At 46.9% G+C, this 20,211-nt stretch overlaps 1 protein-coding gene across 2 annotated transcripts in view; it reads right to left on the bottom strand.

Moving 5' to 3' along the window:
- SCYL1 (SCY1 like pseudokinase 1) overlaps positions 1-20,211 on the bottom strand; it is a 990,258-nt gene that overhangs the window by 562,435 nt on the left and 407,612 nt on the right. For both annotated transcript variants that reach the window (XM_078660868.1, XM_078660869.1), the window contains exon 10: positions 7,887-8,042. In XM_078660868.1, coding sequence (XP_078516994.1) covers positions 7,887-8,042 — 156 coding nt within the window. The remainder of the gene's footprint in view (positions 1-7,886; positions 8,043-20,211) is intronic.

The following is a 20,211-nucleotide window of genomic DNA, read 5'->3' on the forward strand; positions in this document are numbered from 1 at the left end:
CTTCTTGGTCGCCGAAGATGTTTTCTGGATCCGGGGCCGCTTGTCTGGCCTCAAGGCGCACCGCGCGCCAAAGTTTTAGTGTCTTTTTTGACCTGAATCTGGAGCAGGCCATGCAGTTGTCCTCGTTGTGGTCCGGCGAGAGGCACTTGTTACAGACCGGGTGCACATCGATATGTGGGTATTTCGACCCACAGACGGGACAGTATTTAAACGGGCTCCGCTCCATGCTGAAAAGTTGCGGTCGTGTTGCGATGAGAAGGCCTCGATGTCCGAAGAGTGATACGACTCCGCAGATTCCGACTCAAAGAGACGGAAGAACTCGAGACCGTGCGCAAACAATACAGACGCAAAGAATATAAGGCCTTTTGGCCGTAAAAAGCTAGTTTTTCTCGGTTCCGACAGAGACGTCGAGACCGCATCCGAACCCAATGGCGGAAAAAAACAATCTGGGGATGGAGCCGATGCCCATGCGCACTGTAGTCCAGGGGAGGAGCCACCTATCTCAGGATACTTCGAAGACTCTTCCAGGACAACAATGTGCGATCATCCGGACCCAACACTAGGCGGCGATCTAATGCAAAAGATATGAATTTAGCAGCCCACATGCCTCGAACATTAGGGCATAATGGGTAAAACATGCCTGGAGAGCCCTCCTCCTCACCCCTATTGGTGGCAGAGTGAATAGGGGAAGCTTCATCGGAATTGAGTCAGTCTACCTCCTCCAACGCACTGAATCTATTCCAGTGGGCAAACTGAGATACAAAGGGGTCAAAATTAGGAGGTGGCCCTTGCCATGGTTGCTGCCACTGGTGAATAGTATGTTGTGGAGCATGTGTGTACCCTCTATTTATTGGGAAGCCGAATCGAGGGGGATATTGTCTTGGGGCATGGGTAGAAAATAGGACAAGGGAAATGGGTGAATTTGAGTAGCCGGCCCACTACTAGGTGTATTGCATATGTAATTCACTATGGTCTTAGTGTTTCTACCCACCCAATCACCTCTTCTAACTGCGTGTATTTCTCCACACATATTATTGGGTAATGGTTTATGCAGGTAGAGCCACTGGACACATTTATTTTTTAATTCAGCAAGGGTTTCTCTTCTACCCTCCTTCAGTGGTGGCACACCCGTCAGTACAACCACAAAGGGTGAGACTTCCGGCGGTAAGTTAATGGACTTAAAACGAGCCGGCCTTGTTTTTGGGTCTTGAGTCTTGTTTGGGGAAGTAGTTGCTGTCAAATTAGTGGCTGAACTTTTAGAACCTTTTGCAGATTGACTGGGCACTTTTTTAGGACCGGAAGGTGTTTGAGGCTTTGTGGTGAGGTCTAAACCAGTAGAAATAGGTAAGGGCGCAGCAGCTTTTTCCCCCCTTTGAGACAAATATGGCGCTGCTGCTGCTGGTTTATCAGATAAAGATTTAGCTTTTGCGGTAAGATCTTTTGGTAGGTTACTATTGATGTTATTAACCAGGGGCGCATCTTTTGTTTTCCCTTGTATTAGTGTAGACACATTTCCGCTTGCCTTATTAGTCCATTTAGTATTGATTAGAGATGTTAGTCTATCAATTTTAGACATTAAGGGCTTAATTTGAGCCGTTATTGTGGCTTCAAAATCCAGTTTTAGGTCTGCTACCATATTTTCAACCCAACAGGGTATACCAGATGCTGAATTTGGGGCTGGTGACACAAGATTATGATTCCTGATGGTAGTTTTAGTTTTTTTTTTGGCCATCGGTAAATTCCTTGGTTCTGGCAATACAGGAATGCCTCATTCCCCTGATCCTCGAGGACGATTATCTATGGTAGACTCTGGCCTTTCGAGTGTTTGACAAGCTTCCAGGTCTGGAGTGGCCTCTAGATCAACAAATGATGAATCCGACTCTAATTGGGACACGGATAAGTCTACTGAGTTTAGTACTGTAAGAGTGCCAGCGACGGGATGCGGTAAAGGAAGGGAACAATTAATTGAGGTTTGCTGGGCAGGTGAGCATGCAGTAGATAATGGGCCCAAGGACGAGCGTCTAGCGTTCAAAAGGTCCAAAGATACTCTTCGTTCTAGTAAAGAAATACTATGATCAATAGTATCGTTAACCCGGGAAATGAATTGGTCTATAGGCCCAGTAATTTGGGCTACGGCCATCGCTGATTTTGTTTTACTTCTGGTTCTTCCAGGCATTTCAGACATATATGTAGACTTTATACTGTGGATATATGGACTGCAAGATGAACCAAGAGTGATGGCCCGGTCCGGACACTACCAGGCACTAACGGGCAACAACGGGCCCGCCCTTGGCCCGGGCTTCGCCCCGGGATGCGACCCGCGCGGGTCCCGCGGTGCGCGTCACCGGGCTTGCTGATATACTCCTGAGTAGAGAGGGGGCGGGCACAGGGAGGGGGCGCGGCTCACCCGGGAAGAGGACACAGCTGAGGATGTTGTAGGCTGGTCCTCGCAGTCCCGGGGCCGCACCTCTCGCCTCCTCTGCGGCCTCGCGGCTGTAAACTCCTCACACTGGCAAAGAAAACAATCAGCAACAGATAACTGCTACTCCAGTAGCACGAACAGGGTTGTGGCAGGAAGACTCCTCTGAGCGAGCGGCTCCCGCGAAGCGGGGGCCGCGAGGAGTGAAGAGCACTTCGGTGGGGGCGGGCACTGGGAGGGGGCGCGGCTCACCCGGGAAGAGGACACAGCTGAGGATGTTGTAGGCTGGTCCTCGCAGTCCCGGGGCCACACCTCTCGCCTCCTCTGCGGCCTCGCGGCTGTAAACTCCTCACACCGGCAAAGAAAACAATCAGCAACAGATGACTGCTACTCCAGTAGCACGAACAGGGTTGTGGCAGGAAGACTCCTCTGAGCAAGCGGCACCCGCGAAGCGGGGGCCGCGAGGAGTGAAGAGCACTTCGGTGGGGGCGGGCACTGGGAGGGGGCGCGGCTCACCCGGGAAGAGGACACAGCTGAGGATGTTGTAGGCTGGTCCTCGCAGTCCCGGGGCCGCACCTCTCGCCTCCTCTGCGGCCTCGCGGCTGTAAACTCCTCACACCGGCAAAGAAAACAATCAGCAACAGATAACTGCTACTCCAGTAGCACGAACAGGGTTGTGGCAGGAAGACTCCTCTGAGCGAGCGGCACACTTGTAGTATGTTTCAGCTGCCTAAGATCTTCATGGCGCAGGGGAGGGGACACAGTTGCATTCATTTCCTGGTGAGACACACTGTATTGATGTGGGAATGCACCGTGAAGCTGATCCTGAAAATAGCCCGTCTTGCCAGGGAGTTTGTGTTCTAGAGGGAGCCTTCCTGAATTTAGAGAACTCGCTGTCTCCCTATGGCAAGATGGTGGGTGCGAGACCCTAGGAGACCTATTTTCCAATGAAGAATTTATCTCTTTTAAGACCCCCAATATACTTTTGGGGTGGGGATGGGACACTTCCTCCAACACACTATCCTCACGACCATCACGAAGGGGAAGCTTCAAAGGCTTGCAGCCTTTGTGAGCTTCCCCAGGCTACTTCCTGCTCTCAGCAATTGGCCCCCACTGGTTCTGACCCCCCACTTTGGGTGGGAGAACCGGTGGGGAAAACAAGTGAGGAAGAGAGGTGTGCCCACCTCTGCCAACTCCACCCCTCAGGTGGCGTTGGGGGATGAGGTGAAGCACAACTCTTAGTCCATGCCATCTTGAAGATGGAGGGACTCAACCAACCCTGGGACAGGCACATGCCCCCCTCCCACTAGAGGGTGTACCCACCCCAGAGAAGGGACCCATTGGTCCCTGCCTTTTACCTACCTGTAATGCCCCTAAATCTAGTATTTAGGGGCAACCCTGAACCATGCTACCTCAGACAAGAACCTGCAACGAGAAGAAGGACAGAACAGCCGTGGAGCTAACAAGAGGAAGACGTCCACTGACTTGGCCCGGGCCCTACCGGCCTGTCTCCCCCATAAACCTGCTCCTGTGAAATCCCGGTGTGTCCTGCAGCCAGCAACCTCGAAAACCCCGGAGGACCTGCCTGACTTCAAGAACAAAGAATTTGTCTCCCGTGAACACTGGATTTGTTAATCTGCAACCTCTGGCTCTGGCCGGACACTGCGAATCCGCCCCACTCTGCACCCGCCGTCCACGGCCCGAGCTCGAGAAGGCAAACACCACAAGGAGGTCACCATCGCGATCCTGACCCAAGATCTGGCAACCCCTGACCTGCCTCAAGCCTCCAGCCGACGGCTGCAGCCTAAATCCAGAAGGCCCCCCTAACTGCGACCAGGAGTTGGTAAGAAGTTCCGACCCCAAAAGGTACCCCTGCACCAGACGCCCCATGGCCTTGTGGGCCCAAACCGTCGGTGCCTAACCAACCCCTAACTTCCCAACATACCTACTGAAGTGGTGATCGCACCCAGAAGATCTTCGCCCCCATGCCTACAGGGTATTTCCAAACCGGATGTACTCCATTGAAAACAACAGGGCATCAGACGTCGAAACAGCACTCTGCATCCGGCCGCCCTATGCCACTCAGGGTGCACCTTTGGTGCTACTTTGTTCCCCATTTGTCCTGAGCTAAAGTCCAGGAGCTTTGCTACCACAGCCAAGTGGCCTGCTAGTCAGCAGCCACCAACCGGAGGCCCCCTATCCCCATTGGATAACATTGGGCCTCAGCACTCTGCATCCGGCAGCCCTGGTGCCGCTGAGGGTGTAACTAGAGTGCATCCTTGACCCTGGGGGACCCCCGAGTCTACCCCCAAAACCTCAACTCTTACTACCAAATACTTACCTCAAAACCGCTAACACTATTTTCCTCCATAGGATAACATTGACTGTTTTTCTGTGAAATGTTTTCAAGTGTGGAGTTCGAGAAACTAAAGAAATTCTTTAAAATTGCATAATCGAAAAAAACGATTTTACTTACCTGTTTTCAGGAAATGTCCCAGAGTAGTATCTAGGTATACTACTCTGTGTAAGCCTAGTAATCTCAAAAGTTACTTACCAGAAATTTTACTAGAAAGCTTATTCAAGTCTATGTGCTGCACTTACTAAGTATTGCATTTCTCTGCATCCATACTGTAAATCAAACCAAAGTGCATATACAATTATCATTCAAACTGTATTTCAATTTCATTACTACTGGAAAGTATTTATTGCTTACCTGTGCCAGGCTTGCTTGGTTCTAGAAAATAAAATAACTCAAACAATATTTTTATACAAAAACAAATGGTCTGAAGTTCAGTCTTTGAATGTGTGAATTTATTTGCTGACTGAGTGTGTACAACAAATGCTTAACACTCTGATACTGCCTTACTGCTCGACCACACTACCACAAATAGAGAGTAAGGTTCTATCTAAATTTACCTCTGCCAACCTTTGGGATTCCACTGGACTCTGTACACACCATACCTCACTTTGATATAGTATATACAGAGCCAGCTTCCTACAGCGAGTGCCAGAAGTCTTCTAAGCCAAGCTCAAATCAAGTTTGCCTTGATTGATCTTAACAAGGAGATCTTCCTTAAAACTCCTGGCATTCCAAGGATGTCAGCTAAGAACTTCCTATATGGCTTCAGAGCATCCAACTTCCATAAGCACACCCAATAAGCTAATGGGTGCAGCTTGGCCACCATGCCCAAAGGCTTTAATCCCAGCTCAAGCTGTAGAGGAAGCAAACTGCAACCCTGGGGAAATAGTAGTAACCGCACAAACTTAGTTTCCTCGCAACCCAGATTAGTCAAATCTGAATGGGCCCATAATTCACATCCTTAAAGTGCTGCAATTAAAACCTGTGCCATATGTATTTTAAGGGAGTGCGGGTTTAAAGAGTAAGACTTGGCTAGTTTTGCAAATCTAAGTAAGGCCCAGCCCTGTGTTTTAATGTAGCAACACTCTGTTGCATTTAGGCCTCCCACGAGTTGGAATCTGTTATTCGGATACAAAGATGATTAAAATTCCTCACTCTATCAAGGGAGACTCCTTTCCTTGCAGCGGTAACCTCCCTCTACAATATTTGAGCAGATTAAAGACCATGTACTTGGTCTTAGCTGTATTCAACTCAAGCCCACACAGATCACAAAAGAGGAAGAACAGTTACAACAAAATTAACAAGCCTCAAGCAGTCTTTGAGACCAAGAAGGTGTCATCTGAAAACAAGGCAGTAACATTCGTTCCAGCTAAAGTAGAAAAGTCATTCTGGCAATCAAGTAAAAAATACACACACCAACTGATGAATAATAAAACCAGGGTAGGGGCCAGGACACAACCCTCACGGACTCCTATTTCCTGCAGGAATATGTCCTGTCAAGCACCCATTAGTGCTCCATCTAACTTGGGCATAGGTATCCTCATGCAGTCTAATTAAAATATCAACAATTCAATACGCCCCACAATTTTTCTCAGAACCGAGTCAAAGGCAGAAAGAAGGTCAACAAAGGCAACAAACAAATTGCCACCGCTGATGTCCTCCGTCTTCCCCTCGGTAAACAAGAATCTGAAGATTTGTTTCATGGTGTCCACATTATCTCTGAAGCCAGCTTGGAAGTGGGTTATCACTTGGCTTGCCATCCATTAAGTTTAGCAAGGATTTGTCAACAAAATATTTTTTTAATAGAGTCTATCAAACGAATGGGGTGATTGTTTTGCGGTAGGTCCCTTTTTATATATAGGGACAATCTCCGCACCTTTCCACGTTTCAGGAATAGGAGCACCTGCAAGGATGGCGTTCAATATTGTATTGATATATGGGACCCAAACATCCAAATTCGATTGAAAAAGGTCCACAGGGATTTTATCCAAACCAGCAGCCTTACCCATCCTTTGCATGGTGACCGCCCTTTCGATATCAATAGAAGAGAAGTGTAGAAAAGGAAGGAGGCAGCAGTCGCTACACTCTATCAAGGGGCTTGAAGACGTGCCTGCAACTACACGTAAATCACAAGGCAAGGGGGTGCAGTTTCCATATACGGATTTAAAGTGATTCTTCCACACTTCGCCCTGATTGTGAATTTCTGGGATCACTGCCACAGGTGAGGAGTCATTCTTGACAATATGCCAAAATGTATTAGCATCTTCACTAGATCCCGCATTTTAAAGTTCGGCCCATAATTCATCATTCTAATTCACTTGGACATTCCTTAGTGCAGTTTTATATTGTGCTTCTATTCCCTTCTTTGATCACTTTCAGTAGGACATGCTTAGCTTCCTTGCATGCAGAGTTAAAACTAGAGAATTGTTTTAGCTGTTTTGCTAGCAGGTTTAAAATCCTTAAAAAAAACTAATTGAGCTTAGTGAATCAGATATTATCCCTAGCAAAAAGGAGTTCACCATTGTCTAGCTTATCAACTACTGGTTTTAATAAGAAAAATGGGATTTTATAAATTTTTATATTGGCCTCTTCAGCGGTAGAATTGGAATCCCACCGACGGGCTCTCCTGGAGTTGAAAACTTCAGGCACAACACAATCAGGGGCTTTCCTCAGCGCCTCTTCCCATGAAGCCCCGTGGCCCGAGTCCAAAACAAAAGAGAAGTGATCACTTTCAAATCTGGGAGATTACCATATCGATCAAGAACTCCCATTCTCGAACATCTAGGAGGATATAATAAATTGTACTTCTTTAATTAGTTCTATGGAAGGTGGGAGACCGTGAAACGTCTGATTTTGAACGACTGTTGCATGTTCCAAGCCCATGTGACAAGTATACTACATTTTGAACCTTTCTACCAGGTCTAAAATTTTGCTCACTCGGAAAAATTCCACAACTAATTATACGTTGCATAGAAGCATAGATATGCATTAACCTGGTGAAATGTGCAATATTCGGGGATGTGTAGAAAGAAAATGGAAACGTTGACTATTATTATTCTTTGAGGATAGTTGTCTGGTCTGAGTAGTGCAAGATGCATAATAACTTACAGTGGCATTAAGGTAGGGGCCGATTTTTCCAAGGCAGACGGTAGTGTTGCATCGGATTGGACCCTGGTCATCCTTTGACTGAAGGCGGGCAAAATGCTTCATTAGTTCCACATTCAGGTTGGTTTCGTTGAGTTTTGGAGCTAGCAGCAACATCGACTGAAAGAAACACAGCACAGATGATATAATAGCACATCACGGTCTAAGTCTAAAGGCCATAACTTCTTGTATTCCAGCAAACAGCAATATGTGACATTCAACAACATGTTTTGACAGCCTGGTATGCTACGGGTTATTTTGTAGTTCGCTACAGTCTTCCAAGATCTTTACCAACATTGGCACTACAGAATACTTAGTAAACAATTATGGATACACATTTTCTTGTCTTATACAGCAAACATGCAGGGTAAGTGAGAGTAAGAAAACACTTATTTGTATTATATTAACTTCTGGACTATTGGGGCAGTAGAGGCAAGTCAAAAGAATATAAACTCCGTAACAAAGATTAAAAAAAACAGAGCTTTTGTGATTTCATCCTACTCCACAATAACAAAATCTGGCCAAGTTCTTATGGCAATACGTTAGTCTTTCAGTCACTTTTCATAGCAAGCAACAATATGTTTCAATCAATATATTTTTCAAGTCAGTAGTAGGTGTATTTCTTAATCTCCCAGTACCAAAGCATCAAAATCTACTGATCTGGGTGAGGTTAGTGAGTTGCCTAGAGCATCAGTATGGAAAATGCTATTTAGCTATAAATATCGGTTTGCAGTTTGTTCTGTTGAAGATTCAATTACTGTGCACAGTCTTACAATCTAATATTTGGTATAGAAAAGTAATTTTTTTTTCTTTTTTTATAAATGAAAACATCTTTATTGAAGTTTCACACTATGCGTTACAGTAGGCATCACAAACCCTACAGGCAATACAAACGTGTGATCACATTTGTGGTACAAAAGGGGATGGTGATGGACGGAGCATCTGCCATCTGAATCAATCAAACACTCACACCCAATCAAAAGATCTGGGTTTAATCCATCACCGTTCTTTAGCCCACTCTGCCAACCCAGTTCAGACATGGCTATATGCAAATCAGTCTGACCCTGTGCCTCATGGGAACAGTCCAGCCCGAACTGCCAAGCCATGTCTTCCCTGGACCAGAAACAAGCTTCCGAGGACCGGTGGCATGACCCAATACCTTCAGAACTTGTGCTGACAGTGCCATGGCAGTACAGATGTAATCAATACAAGAACACAAACAAAACTGTAAGCCTGTAATATCCGAAAGTCATGCAGTTTGTGCGAGCGGTAGGGGTCTACTTGCAGGCCATCTGTGGTGATGGCACCATCGCAAGGCATGTAATGAGGTGATGCCAATTCAGTGTTGTGGCTGTCCAGGAGGGAGGTGGGTGTGGCAAAGAATGACGGGGGGGGGGGGTGCTGGTTCGTCTGAGCTTTTGCAACTATCTGCCATACGCTAGAGGGCAGAGACTAGCTCATCCCATCCCATCCCATCCCATGGGATGAGCTAGTCTCTGCCCTCTAGCGGCGGGACGGGGTGCTTCCTAAATCCACAAGCTTCCTAAATCCACAAGCTTCCTCTTGGCGGAGTGCAGTAACCTCAGCACTGCCCCACTTGAGAGTCAGGGCCTGCCAGGATGCCACACCTACAAGTGCGCGTGCTTCCAGTGCATTGCAATAATTAGTTGCGCCATCAGCAACGCCAGGTCGACAAAGCAGTGGGAGACTCCGCCAGCCTTACGGTGCTTGCAAAGGCCCTGGAACATGACAGCGGGGCAGTAAGATGATGCTGTAGGGTACATCCTGTGTAGCTTGTCTGGGGTAAGGTAGGCCCTGTGCAGAATACTGTGCTGAAAACGGATGTTGCGAAAACATTTTGCGGGTGTATCTAGGGTGGCCAACTGGCATGGGTGCAAATTCAGGACGGTGAGTGTAAAAATTCAGGACAAGGGGTCAAAATTCAGGGCAAAAATTCAGGACAGGAGATCAAAATTCAGGACAAAAATTCGGGGCAACAGGTATGCTTTGTAGACACATCAGTGGATTTCATGCAATAGTGTATAAATAAATAGGCAAGGAACATAAGTACAAGTCACTTCTCCTGCCCTGTCACTTCCCCTACCCATTCACAGCTCCGACTCATTCACTGCTCCTGCCCCTTCACTGCTCCTATCTATTGACCGCTCCTGCTCATGCCTAATCACTGCTCCTGCCCGTTCACTGCACCTGTCCAGACAGTACTCCTGCTCGATCACTGCTCCTGCCTCGTCACTTCCCCTGCTCCTCCCTTCTGCTGCCCCGTCACTTCTGCTGCCCCGTCACATCTGCTGCCCCGTCACTTCTGCTGCCCCGTCACTTCTGCTGCCCCGTCACTTCTGCTGCCCCGTCACTTCTGCTGCCCCGTCACCGCTCCTGTCCGTTCACCGCTCCTGCCTATGCCTAATCACCTCTTCTGCCCGTCACCTCTCCATCTCGCTCGCCTCTCCTGCCCCGTCCCTTCTCCTGCCCTGTCCCTTCTCCTGCCCCGTTCACTGCTCCTTTCCTTTCACCGCTCCCGCCCAGTTAACACTTCTGCTCATGCCTAATCACCGCTCCTGTCCCGTCACTTCTCCTGCTTCGTCACTTCTCCTGCTTTGTCACTTCTCCTGCCCCGTCACCTCTTCTGCCCCATCACTTTTCCTGCCCCATCACTTTTCCTGCCCATCGTGTCACCTGCCCGTCACTTCTCCTGCCTGTCCCTTTTCCTGCCCAGTCCCTTCTTCTGCCCCGTTCACTGCTCCTGTCCTTTCGCCGCTCCTGCCCGGTTAACGCTCCTGCTCATGCCTAATCACCGCTCCTGCCCCTTCACTTCTCCTGCTTCGTCCCTTCTCCTGCCCCATCACTTTTTCTGCCTCATCACCTCTTCTACCCCGTCACCTCTCCTGCCCCGTCACCTCTCCTGCCCGTCACTTTTCCTGCCCATCACGTCACCTGCCCATCACGTCACCTGCCCGTCACCTCTCCTGTTCCATTGCCTCTCCTTTCTTGTTGCTTCTCCTGTCCGGTCACTGCTCCTACCCCGTCCCTTTTCCTGCCCCGTCCCTTTTCCTGCCCGATCATTGCTCCTGCTCATGCCCGATCACTTATCCTGTCCCATCACTTCTCCTGTCCCATCACTTCTCCTGTCCCATCACTTCCCCTGCCCACTTCACTGCTCCTATCCGTTCACTGCTCCTGCACGGTTACCACTCCTGCTCATGCCTAATCACCGCTCCTGCCCAGTCACCTCTCCTGCCCCGTCACCTCTCCTGCCCCGTCACCTCTCCTGCCCCGTCACCTCTCCTGCCCCGTCACCTCTCCTGCCCCGTCACCTCTCCTGCCCCGTCACCTCTCCTGCCCCAGCACTTCTCCTGCTCCAACGCCTTTCCTTTCCTGTCGCCTCTCCTGTCCCGTCACTGCTCCTGCCCGTCACCTCTTCTACCCAGTCACCTCTCCTGCAACGTCACTTTTCCTGCCCATCACGTCACCTGCCAGTCACTTCTCCTGCCCGTCACCTATCCAGTGAATGGCCAGCTTGGAGAGTAAGGCCTGTAATCTTTTGGTGCAGGCCCAAAGTTTCTAGATCTGCCATGAGTTGCACTACTTCTGGGTTGGATAGATCGTCCCCATGGTAATTAAAATCACCCACCAGAAGAAAAGATTTGGTTGCCAGAACATGAGTCGCTATTGCTTCTACCAGTCGCTGACTAAAACACTTATTTGAAACTGGAGGGCGATAGATAAGTGCGCCTTTACAGCTCTCAGTAGGGGAGAATTCAATTTTAAAAATGCCGAATTCCATGGCCTCGGAAATAGAGGTGTAAACCGATGCACTTTGATAGCATTTTTTAAAACAATAGCGATGCTGCCTCCTTATTTCAAGACTCTATCTAATCTCATTTGCTGTTAGTTTTCTGGCATAGCCAAAGTAATAGCCAGAGAATTTGTGGCGTTTAGTCAGGTTTTCATAAGAAAACATATGTTTGGGGACAAATATGTAATAAGGTCCCACACTTCACTTGAATGTTTAGACAACGATCTAACATAACAAAGAAAGCTCGTCTTATTTGGTCAGGTTTCATAATTAGTAGGATATCATACATTACTTGGCGTTGTAGAAGGCAGAGCAGCAGGTAGGCAGGTGAGAGCTTTCTCATAGAAAGCCAGATTTTTTTTATGATCAGGTTTATTATCCTTCAAAGTGTGGGCGAATGGACCATAGCCACACTCAAATTGGCAACAAGAACAGGCAACCGATGTTGTATAGCGTTTTCGGACCCAAGTGAACGTTTCCCGATTCATGCCCTTATATAGGTACAATTCACATTGCCCTAATATAGGCATAGAAATCATACCCATATTTAGACATAGCCCATGCAGTCCAAATACAGGCATGGCTACTTCCACCAGTTCCAAAAAGCCACAATGATTTCTTGGAAAACTGCTTCAGCAGTCAGGGACATCCCCTTTCTTGAAAATTGATTTGTCCTAGAAATCATGCCGTTTTCAAAGAACTACCATTCCCTTGGGGTTCTTCTTATGCCCGACTTTACGTCAAACCAGGCACCTTCAAGCTATAAATATGCCTTCACTTGCTCTGGCAAACACACAGTGGTTTGGAGCAGTTCGACTATCTACTTGCCCGACGCAGCTCGCTACAGCAAGTGCCGAAGGAAACCGACCCTCCAGATGACGCACTGACAGAGAGTGCCTTTCTCTCGCGGAGAATCCAGCTCCAGTGTTTCCAAGCTCCCCTTGTTGGGAAATCGAGTCCAGAGACAGAGATACCAGACCTCCTTTATTCTAAAAACAAGGTACGGAGCCGATTAGACCCTTAGAGGAATCTTGGACAAATTATTGGCAAAGAATACTACACCATACTTACTTCTTCCCTCGTACTAGACTTAGGTTAGGTACATTGGGGTAGGCGTATTTTAGAAGCACCAGTTGTGTACTTTTAGTCTTCGTTATTTATGTATGCATTTTGTGGCTTAGAAACCATACCATGCTTTTACAGTATTATTTTATAATACTCTTCTTACTGTACGCATTATACTTTGCAACCAGTATTACCATTGTAGCAGTTCATTTCTTTTGCATGAGAAAGAAGACTGTTCAATAAATACTTTTATTGAAAACGCCAGTCTCTCTATTTCTCTGCACTTCTGGTGAAACGAAGCATGCACGATTGACTGAGTGAAATAGCTATCTATTGTTTCCACGACTCTGAAGATATGTTTTTATCTTGGGGAAACAAAGTTGTCATGTTTATGCTGTTGTCAGAAACTAATCCCTTCTTGTGATTTCGAGAAAGTTTCTAGTGACCTCTGAGCTAGCTGGCACTCACTATTAAGTCTAATATATTCAAAAGAGACCTAGTCGACCTCAGTCCTACGTCTAGTCTGTAGGATATATTATTCCAATGCGCAGAGCATATTGGGAATATAGGAACTACACTACACCGGGTCTTCAAGAGCTGAAGGAAACTGTTCGGGCAGTACAGTTTTGGTAAAGTAACAGACACATTGGACTTACTTCGCTAATGCAGGGTTGTCATGGAGTATGATATTCAGCTAAAGTTACACGTTTTTCCCCAAAAAATTCCAGGGGTGCTGGGTGCTGGGTGCTGGGTGCTGGGTGCTGGGTGCTGGGTGCTGGCGACTGCCTCGCGCAGACGTGTAGCCGGAGGTTCCAACTCAGTAAAGCCATGCTAACTGAGATTTTCCTTTGAAGGCTTCAGATGGATTCGGTAGGACTTCATAGATTTGTCAAACTCACTCCCTATTTTAAATCTTGGCCCTAATTTTGATCTTGGGGAACCATTTCTTTCTTTCGACATTGAGAGCCTTTTGGTGAATATGGATTATCAGGGTGTTTTTCAGTGCCAAGGCAGTCCTTTCACTGGGCTCTTCCTTCATCCCCCTCCTGTGCTATTGATCACCTTATGACGTTGAGGCAGATTCTGTGGGCCTTCCTCCTCCAGTGTCACAATGTTTGGACTAGTGGGACTCTTGAGGCTTCTGCCATCCTTCAACCACTGATGTTTTTGGCCGAGCTCATGTGCTTTGAGTCTGAAGTTTACTTATCAGCTGCGGTGCCTTCTTGGAATGTTACTTGACATTTTGGAGAGTTGACATCCTTTGGTGTACTTTTCAGTGTACTTCCCTACTTAGTCTTGATTATTACTTCAGAGTCAGAGCCTTTCCCATGCACCACCACAGTGTCCTTGTGAATTTCATCACCACTCAACAACCCCAAGTCTTTGTGCGACTCTTGCTTGTGCTGAGACTGTACCATGACATAAAGTGCCCACCTCAGTTTCCCTCTTACTTTGAGGGTTTTCCTGCAGCAACCTGGGGCATGCAGCCCATCCCTCAGACTAGGGATCTTTTGGGAGGCAGATTGCACATGCTGTGGTTGCCCTTCTACGCAAATTTGAGGTAGTTTGAGGTAGTTGGGACTGAATCTAAATGGGGTTAATTCCATAACCCTTGATCATTTTCAGACTCACATGGCCGATGTCACTATTCTAGAAAAACCTCAATGTTATTCAGTTATTCTCAGTGTGTGTGCTCCCATTCATTATCCGTCGGCAATCTGGTTACAAAACCCTTTGCTCTTCGGTGCTTTCATAAATTGTTGGGCAAAAAACTTTTGTCTTCTTCAACTCTGGAGATATGAGCTATGCTTACTGATGCAACAGCGGAAAAAATAAGCCAGAAAATGGCAAGCACGTCAAACGGTTATCTAACTGTATGTCGGATGCCATTCAAAAAGAGATGTGGCAACAAATGGTCAACAACTTGTCACTCATGCAAAAAAAACAGAGGAAAAGGACTGAAAGGCACCTGGATACCCCTGAGTGATAAGCGTGCTCTACAAATCCAGAGAACACAACTAAACAAAAGGAGAAAATTTCGAACCTTGCAACTACAAGGCGGAAAAAAAAATTGTGTTTCCTTTACAGCAATATTTAAGGAGTTTCAGAACACCTTCTTGTGTCATAATGTAGTTGCAAACATGTCAATCCTCCTGATTTTGAGGTTAGTCTATCGCCCTCCAATTCCATGATGCAGGAATCCGGTTCCTCAGTGGACTTCTGCAGTCAGAGACTGGTCTTGTGTAACTCAGAGTATGCACTGCTATGAACCTGCTCCTGCAGGTGAGTGCACAACATTTTTGTCAAGCTCTTCTCTGCCTGCCATAGCACTTTCTTCTGAAAGGTGAGAAAAAAAACCTATATATTTGCATTTCTGACATTCAATCTTGCAGCACAGGCCAGATTCAGGCCACATTGGAAATCAATGGGAGAAATCAATTTTTGTTAAATCTTCCACTTTTCTCTCGGTGGCAAAATCTGCGGCCCTGTAACTGACAAGTTTCCTTCTATAGTTCCTTAAACTGTTGTACTTTTGCACCACCAAAGATCCTGAATCAGTCAACTGCCAAGCCAGATCAGTCTCATCCACTAGATTTTCTGCCTGTAGGAAAGTGCCCTTTTCGAAATGGTCACCGATCCCCCCCACTTTTTGCTTGTTATTGACGTGATATCAACTGGAAGTGTACTGGGACCCTACTAAAGGCCCCCGTGTCAGATCTCTTTCCCCAAAACTGCTAAATTGATTCACCCAATTGGCAATACCTTTACTACCCTCTGAAAGTCCCTGGTAAACGGTACCTCAGATGCCTAGGCTGGAGGTACTTAACAGGGTCACCCAGGGCTGCAGAACGAATTAAGCAGCCCTAAGGACCTCTCACTAAGCGCATGCAAAATGCCAGTGCAGGCTGCATGTCCTGCTGCAGATAAAAGTGAAAACACAACATGATACACAGCTTGTGTGCCATGCCTACAGACACTGCATGCAGAATACCTAAGTCACCCCTACTGCAGGCCTTACAGCCCTAAGGCAGGGTGCACCATACTACATGTGAGGGCATGACTGCATGAGCAGATATGCCCCTGTGCGGGTCAGTACCATTTCTACCATTACGATTGTTCAGGGAAGCTATTTCTAAGGTCTCCAACCTTTTCTGTAGTGAGAGCTAATTCTGCTCATGGAAAGTCCTGCCGAGCTATTAGCATATTTTATCACTGTAAAATTCTGATGATACGTATTAACATTACACTATGACCACCCTAAGAACGATTTATCAGTAGTAACCACCCAAACATTCCAAATGAAGTTATCAGCAGAATGCTAGGAAAACGTTTATCAATATTAAATGCTTGTAATGAAGTACAATTCAAATGATCACATGCTGTGTGCCACAAAGGGTACTACCACAGCAGTAAGTCTCCCCAACTAAAATTGAATTATCATTCAGCTAACAACTTTAAATGTGTTTTAGAATTGTAATATCTTGTCTTCATTAGCATATTAGTTTTTAAAAATACACATTTTGCTATCAAAACCTCTTTCCACTTTGAGCAATCAAACTCAATTTCCCAAAAGAAAAACCTTTTCACCGGGGCTATCACTGTGCCACAGCTGGATGCCCAACATATATCAGTTATGGATATTATTATGGGAGAAGCGGTTGCCTCTCTGTCAGGAATGGCTAAAAGCAAGCCAGTCATGCTCTTAATATGTCAGTGATGGCAGCAAGTATGTAATTACTAGACTTGTATGTCCAAAATAGTCAAGGATGAAAATATTATGGCAATGGCACAATTATGCCATGAACGGGCACAAGTCAGAGATAATACTCTTATGATGGGGACCAGCATACATATTTGGCAGTCCTTGACACTAGGAGTAGCTTTAAGGAACCATCACTGTTTATTAGGAAAGGACACAATGTCACACACCAACACAAAAATGAATGTGATGCTTCTAATTTTCTCTGCCCTGGATGCATACTCTCTTCCCTCAGCTCTTTGGTTGATCATGCTCCCATCTAACACATTTTCACTCTAGTTCTCGCAGTCACACACTTTGGTGGGTCAGCTCTCTTTACTTCTGCCACTATTCTTTGATGTCACACACGGCGTGACTGATAGAGCAGCGCATATAACATGGCCAATCTCCTTACGTAGATTTAAAGTGGATAAAGATGGTTCATGTGGCAGACCCATAGGCCAACACCGTAGCCTCCACATGCCTACAACACCCTCTGCATACTTCGCAAGACCTTTAAATGGATCCCCCCGAATCCAGGAAGACAGTCACCCAGGCACTCATCACCAGCAGGCTGGACTACCGGAATGCCCTCCATGTCGGAATCAACAAATCTCTGCTCCACAAACTCCAGACCGTCCAGAACACCACAGCCAGACTAGCCCTCAGCATCCCCCGACAAGACCACATCACCCAGCACCTACAAGACCTCCACTGGCTCCCCTTTGAAAAAAGTGACCTTCAAGCTGCTGCTCACACACACCTACAAAGCCATCCACAACACTGGACCCCAATACCTCAGCGAAAGAATCTCCTTCTATGCCTCCAAGAGAAACCTCCACTCTGGTGACCAGGCCTTGGCCGAAATCACCCCCATCCACAGAGCCAGAACAGGAGGCAGATCCTTCTCCTACATCACGGCCAAGATCTAGAACAAACTCCCCCTCAGCATCAGATGAAGCTCCATACTGAAAGCATTCAGGAAGAGCCTCAAGGCCTAGCTTTTTGAATGACCGCAGCTGCCCAAATGCCCCCCACCCAGTGCTTTGAGACCCTCACAGGTGAGTAGTGCACTTTATAAATCCCTGATTGATTGATTGATAGGCCAACAGAGTGTGTGTTTGAGTGTTATCAAGAGGTCCTGCCATTGGTTTGGCTGTCTGTAACTCTTACGGGTAATGGAACGAGCAGTGCTGCCTTCTTTAATATACACAGAATCCCTGAGATCGGATTGGTTTGGCTTCACCTTTGAGAGCTACTTTGAGGGTGCTGGTGAGCTACCAGAAGCTCCCGAGCTACTGGTTGGAGACGCTGCTGGACACTGGCGAAAACAAGTTCCTCAATACATGATGGTTTCACTAAAAATAGGGATGTTTGGTATCAAACATCTCATATTAATAAGCCCACTCTGATGCCAGTGTCAGACTTATGAATATATGCACAGAGAGGGCACCTTAGAGGTGCCCACTGAAAACGTTCGAGCCAATGGTGTGCGGACTGACTGGTCTTCGCAAACCTGTCACCAGAGACGAATTTCTGAGCCCCAAGGATGAGGGTCATTGCCCTCCTGAGGCCAGAACACAACCCTGCTCGGGCAGGGGATGTCTGCACCTCCTCCAACAGGAAGATCTGCGAATTAGCATTCCAAGGCAGGGGAGCTTCTTGGGCCGGCCACCTTTTGTAAGCATATCTGGCTTCTCTCACAAGAGAAGAACCCAACCCCCTTTGTCCAGGACCATTTGGCAACTGGACAGGCCGGAAATTTAGCTAGTCCAATAGGTGTGTCCACCCTCAAGCTAGTGCCACCCATAATGAGGGCTATTTAAAGTGGAAGCATCTTTTCAATGATAGCCATCTTGGTGATGCCAAAATCAGGAATTCTGGGATAGGGTTATGACCACCTTCCCCATGAAGTGGTCATATAGGCAGCGTAATAACTAAAAGGGTAGGTAACCTATTGGCTACTACCCTACACTCCCCTAACACCCCTAAGTTCAGTATTCAGATCCTGCAGAGCAAAGGAAGGACTGAAGAGCCGCCAAAGCAAGAACTACAGAAGAAGAAGGTGACTTGGCAACAGCCCTACAGGCCCGTTTGCCTATTCTCGTCAATTGCACCAAAGTCGTCTCACCCTGCAAGCTGCTGATCCTCCAAAACCTGGGAGGCTGCCAGCACTTCTCCACAGATAGAGTAATTCCGATAGAACAGCAGAGCTGTTCCCTGCATCCTACAGGTACCAAAGACTAAGCTGTGAGGTTCCAAGACTGCAAAAACCTGACACCGAAAAGCACCACTGCACCGAGCTTCCTAGCCCGAGCTGAAGTGGGCAAATGGTGCCAAAGTGGTACCCAGATCCTTTAGACTTGAAGAACACCTTGGGTCAACCCGCTGTGGATTTCTCAATGACACCTGCAACCCCTGCTTGTGGGCCCCTTCTGCTGCTCCCAGTAGGTAAAACCAAATGCCTAAATACACCTCTGGACTCATCGCCCCTGGGCCATAGAAAAGAGGGTCAAAGTAATGTCGTCGTACCCGAGCATTGTGAGGCCTGAGCCGCCGGTTGGTTCAGCCTAACTGGCCTCTCAGTCCAATACAGAGGCATCTGTTCACAAAGACCGATCCCCTTTGACTTGCTTTGGGCACCTAACGCGGTTTTGCACCGCTGCACCTGGCCGCCCTTGTGCAGCTGGAGTGGACTTGATGGTGCTGCCTTTGACTCTGCCCGATAAACACCTCAAAGCCCAGGAGGTTGGTCTCATAAGTTGCAGCAAACAACTGTTAAGCCGTATTTGTTTTTCCTTCCATAGGATAACATTGCAGACTCTGAAACACACACTGCTGACTGTTTAAACGCAAAAGTATTTCTCTTACTAAACGTACTTCCTGATCCTATTAAATCTGGTATCCATACAAAGATAAGTGTTATTTTTATAAATTGGTGTAGAACCACTTATTGAGTCTTGTGCATCATTTATTGACTATTATGTATATTCGAAAAGGTGTCTTAACACTCCTCTCTGATAAGTCTAAGGCTGCTCGACCAGACTACCCCCTAGAAAACCACCTTGGGATTCTAGAGAAAGCCCCTGTCCACTCATAAGGGAATACCTGGACACACGGTATATCTCGTTTTGATATACTATGTAAAGAGCCAGCTTTATACAATGGTGGTGCAGCAGTGGGATAAAAGGCTTGACGCCTGCTGTACCACACGGTTGATAAGTGATTCCACTAAGGAATCCAAAATTGACAAAGGCCTGATAACATCTCCTTACCATAGAGATCACTCTTCAGAAAATAAGATTTTTCACCTGTTGTAACCAGCGAAATATTTCTGCCTGGCAATAGCCAGCCTGTTTTAGGATATATGTTTGCTTAACAGGGGGACATTAAACCTTTCCAAGTTATCAAAGAAGACTATGCCATTCATGAACAGGAGCGCTGCTACAATCTGCGATAAAGGCAAGAGCAGTCAAGGAGTGAGAGAGTGATCGCTTTTGAGAGGTTCTTTAAGACATTACCCTCAAAAAAGATAAATGGTGGTCGAACTTATCAGATGCTTAACTCACAGCAAGTATATCAAAAGCTTCCTTTTCAGGTGCAATGAAAGAAGGAGGTGGTTGTCACATTCCATCAGAAACAGTGGAGGAGAGCTCTCTCTTACAGTACTT

The sequence above is a fragment of the Lissotriton helveticus genome, chromosome 9 (genome assembly GCF_964261635.1).
Source record: "Lissotriton helveticus chromosome 9, aLisHel1.1, whole genome shotgun sequence".
In the NCBI taxonomy this organism is placed as follows: domain Eukaryota; kingdom Metazoa; phylum Chordata; class Amphibia; order Caudata; family Salamandridae; genus Lissotriton; species Lissotriton helveticus.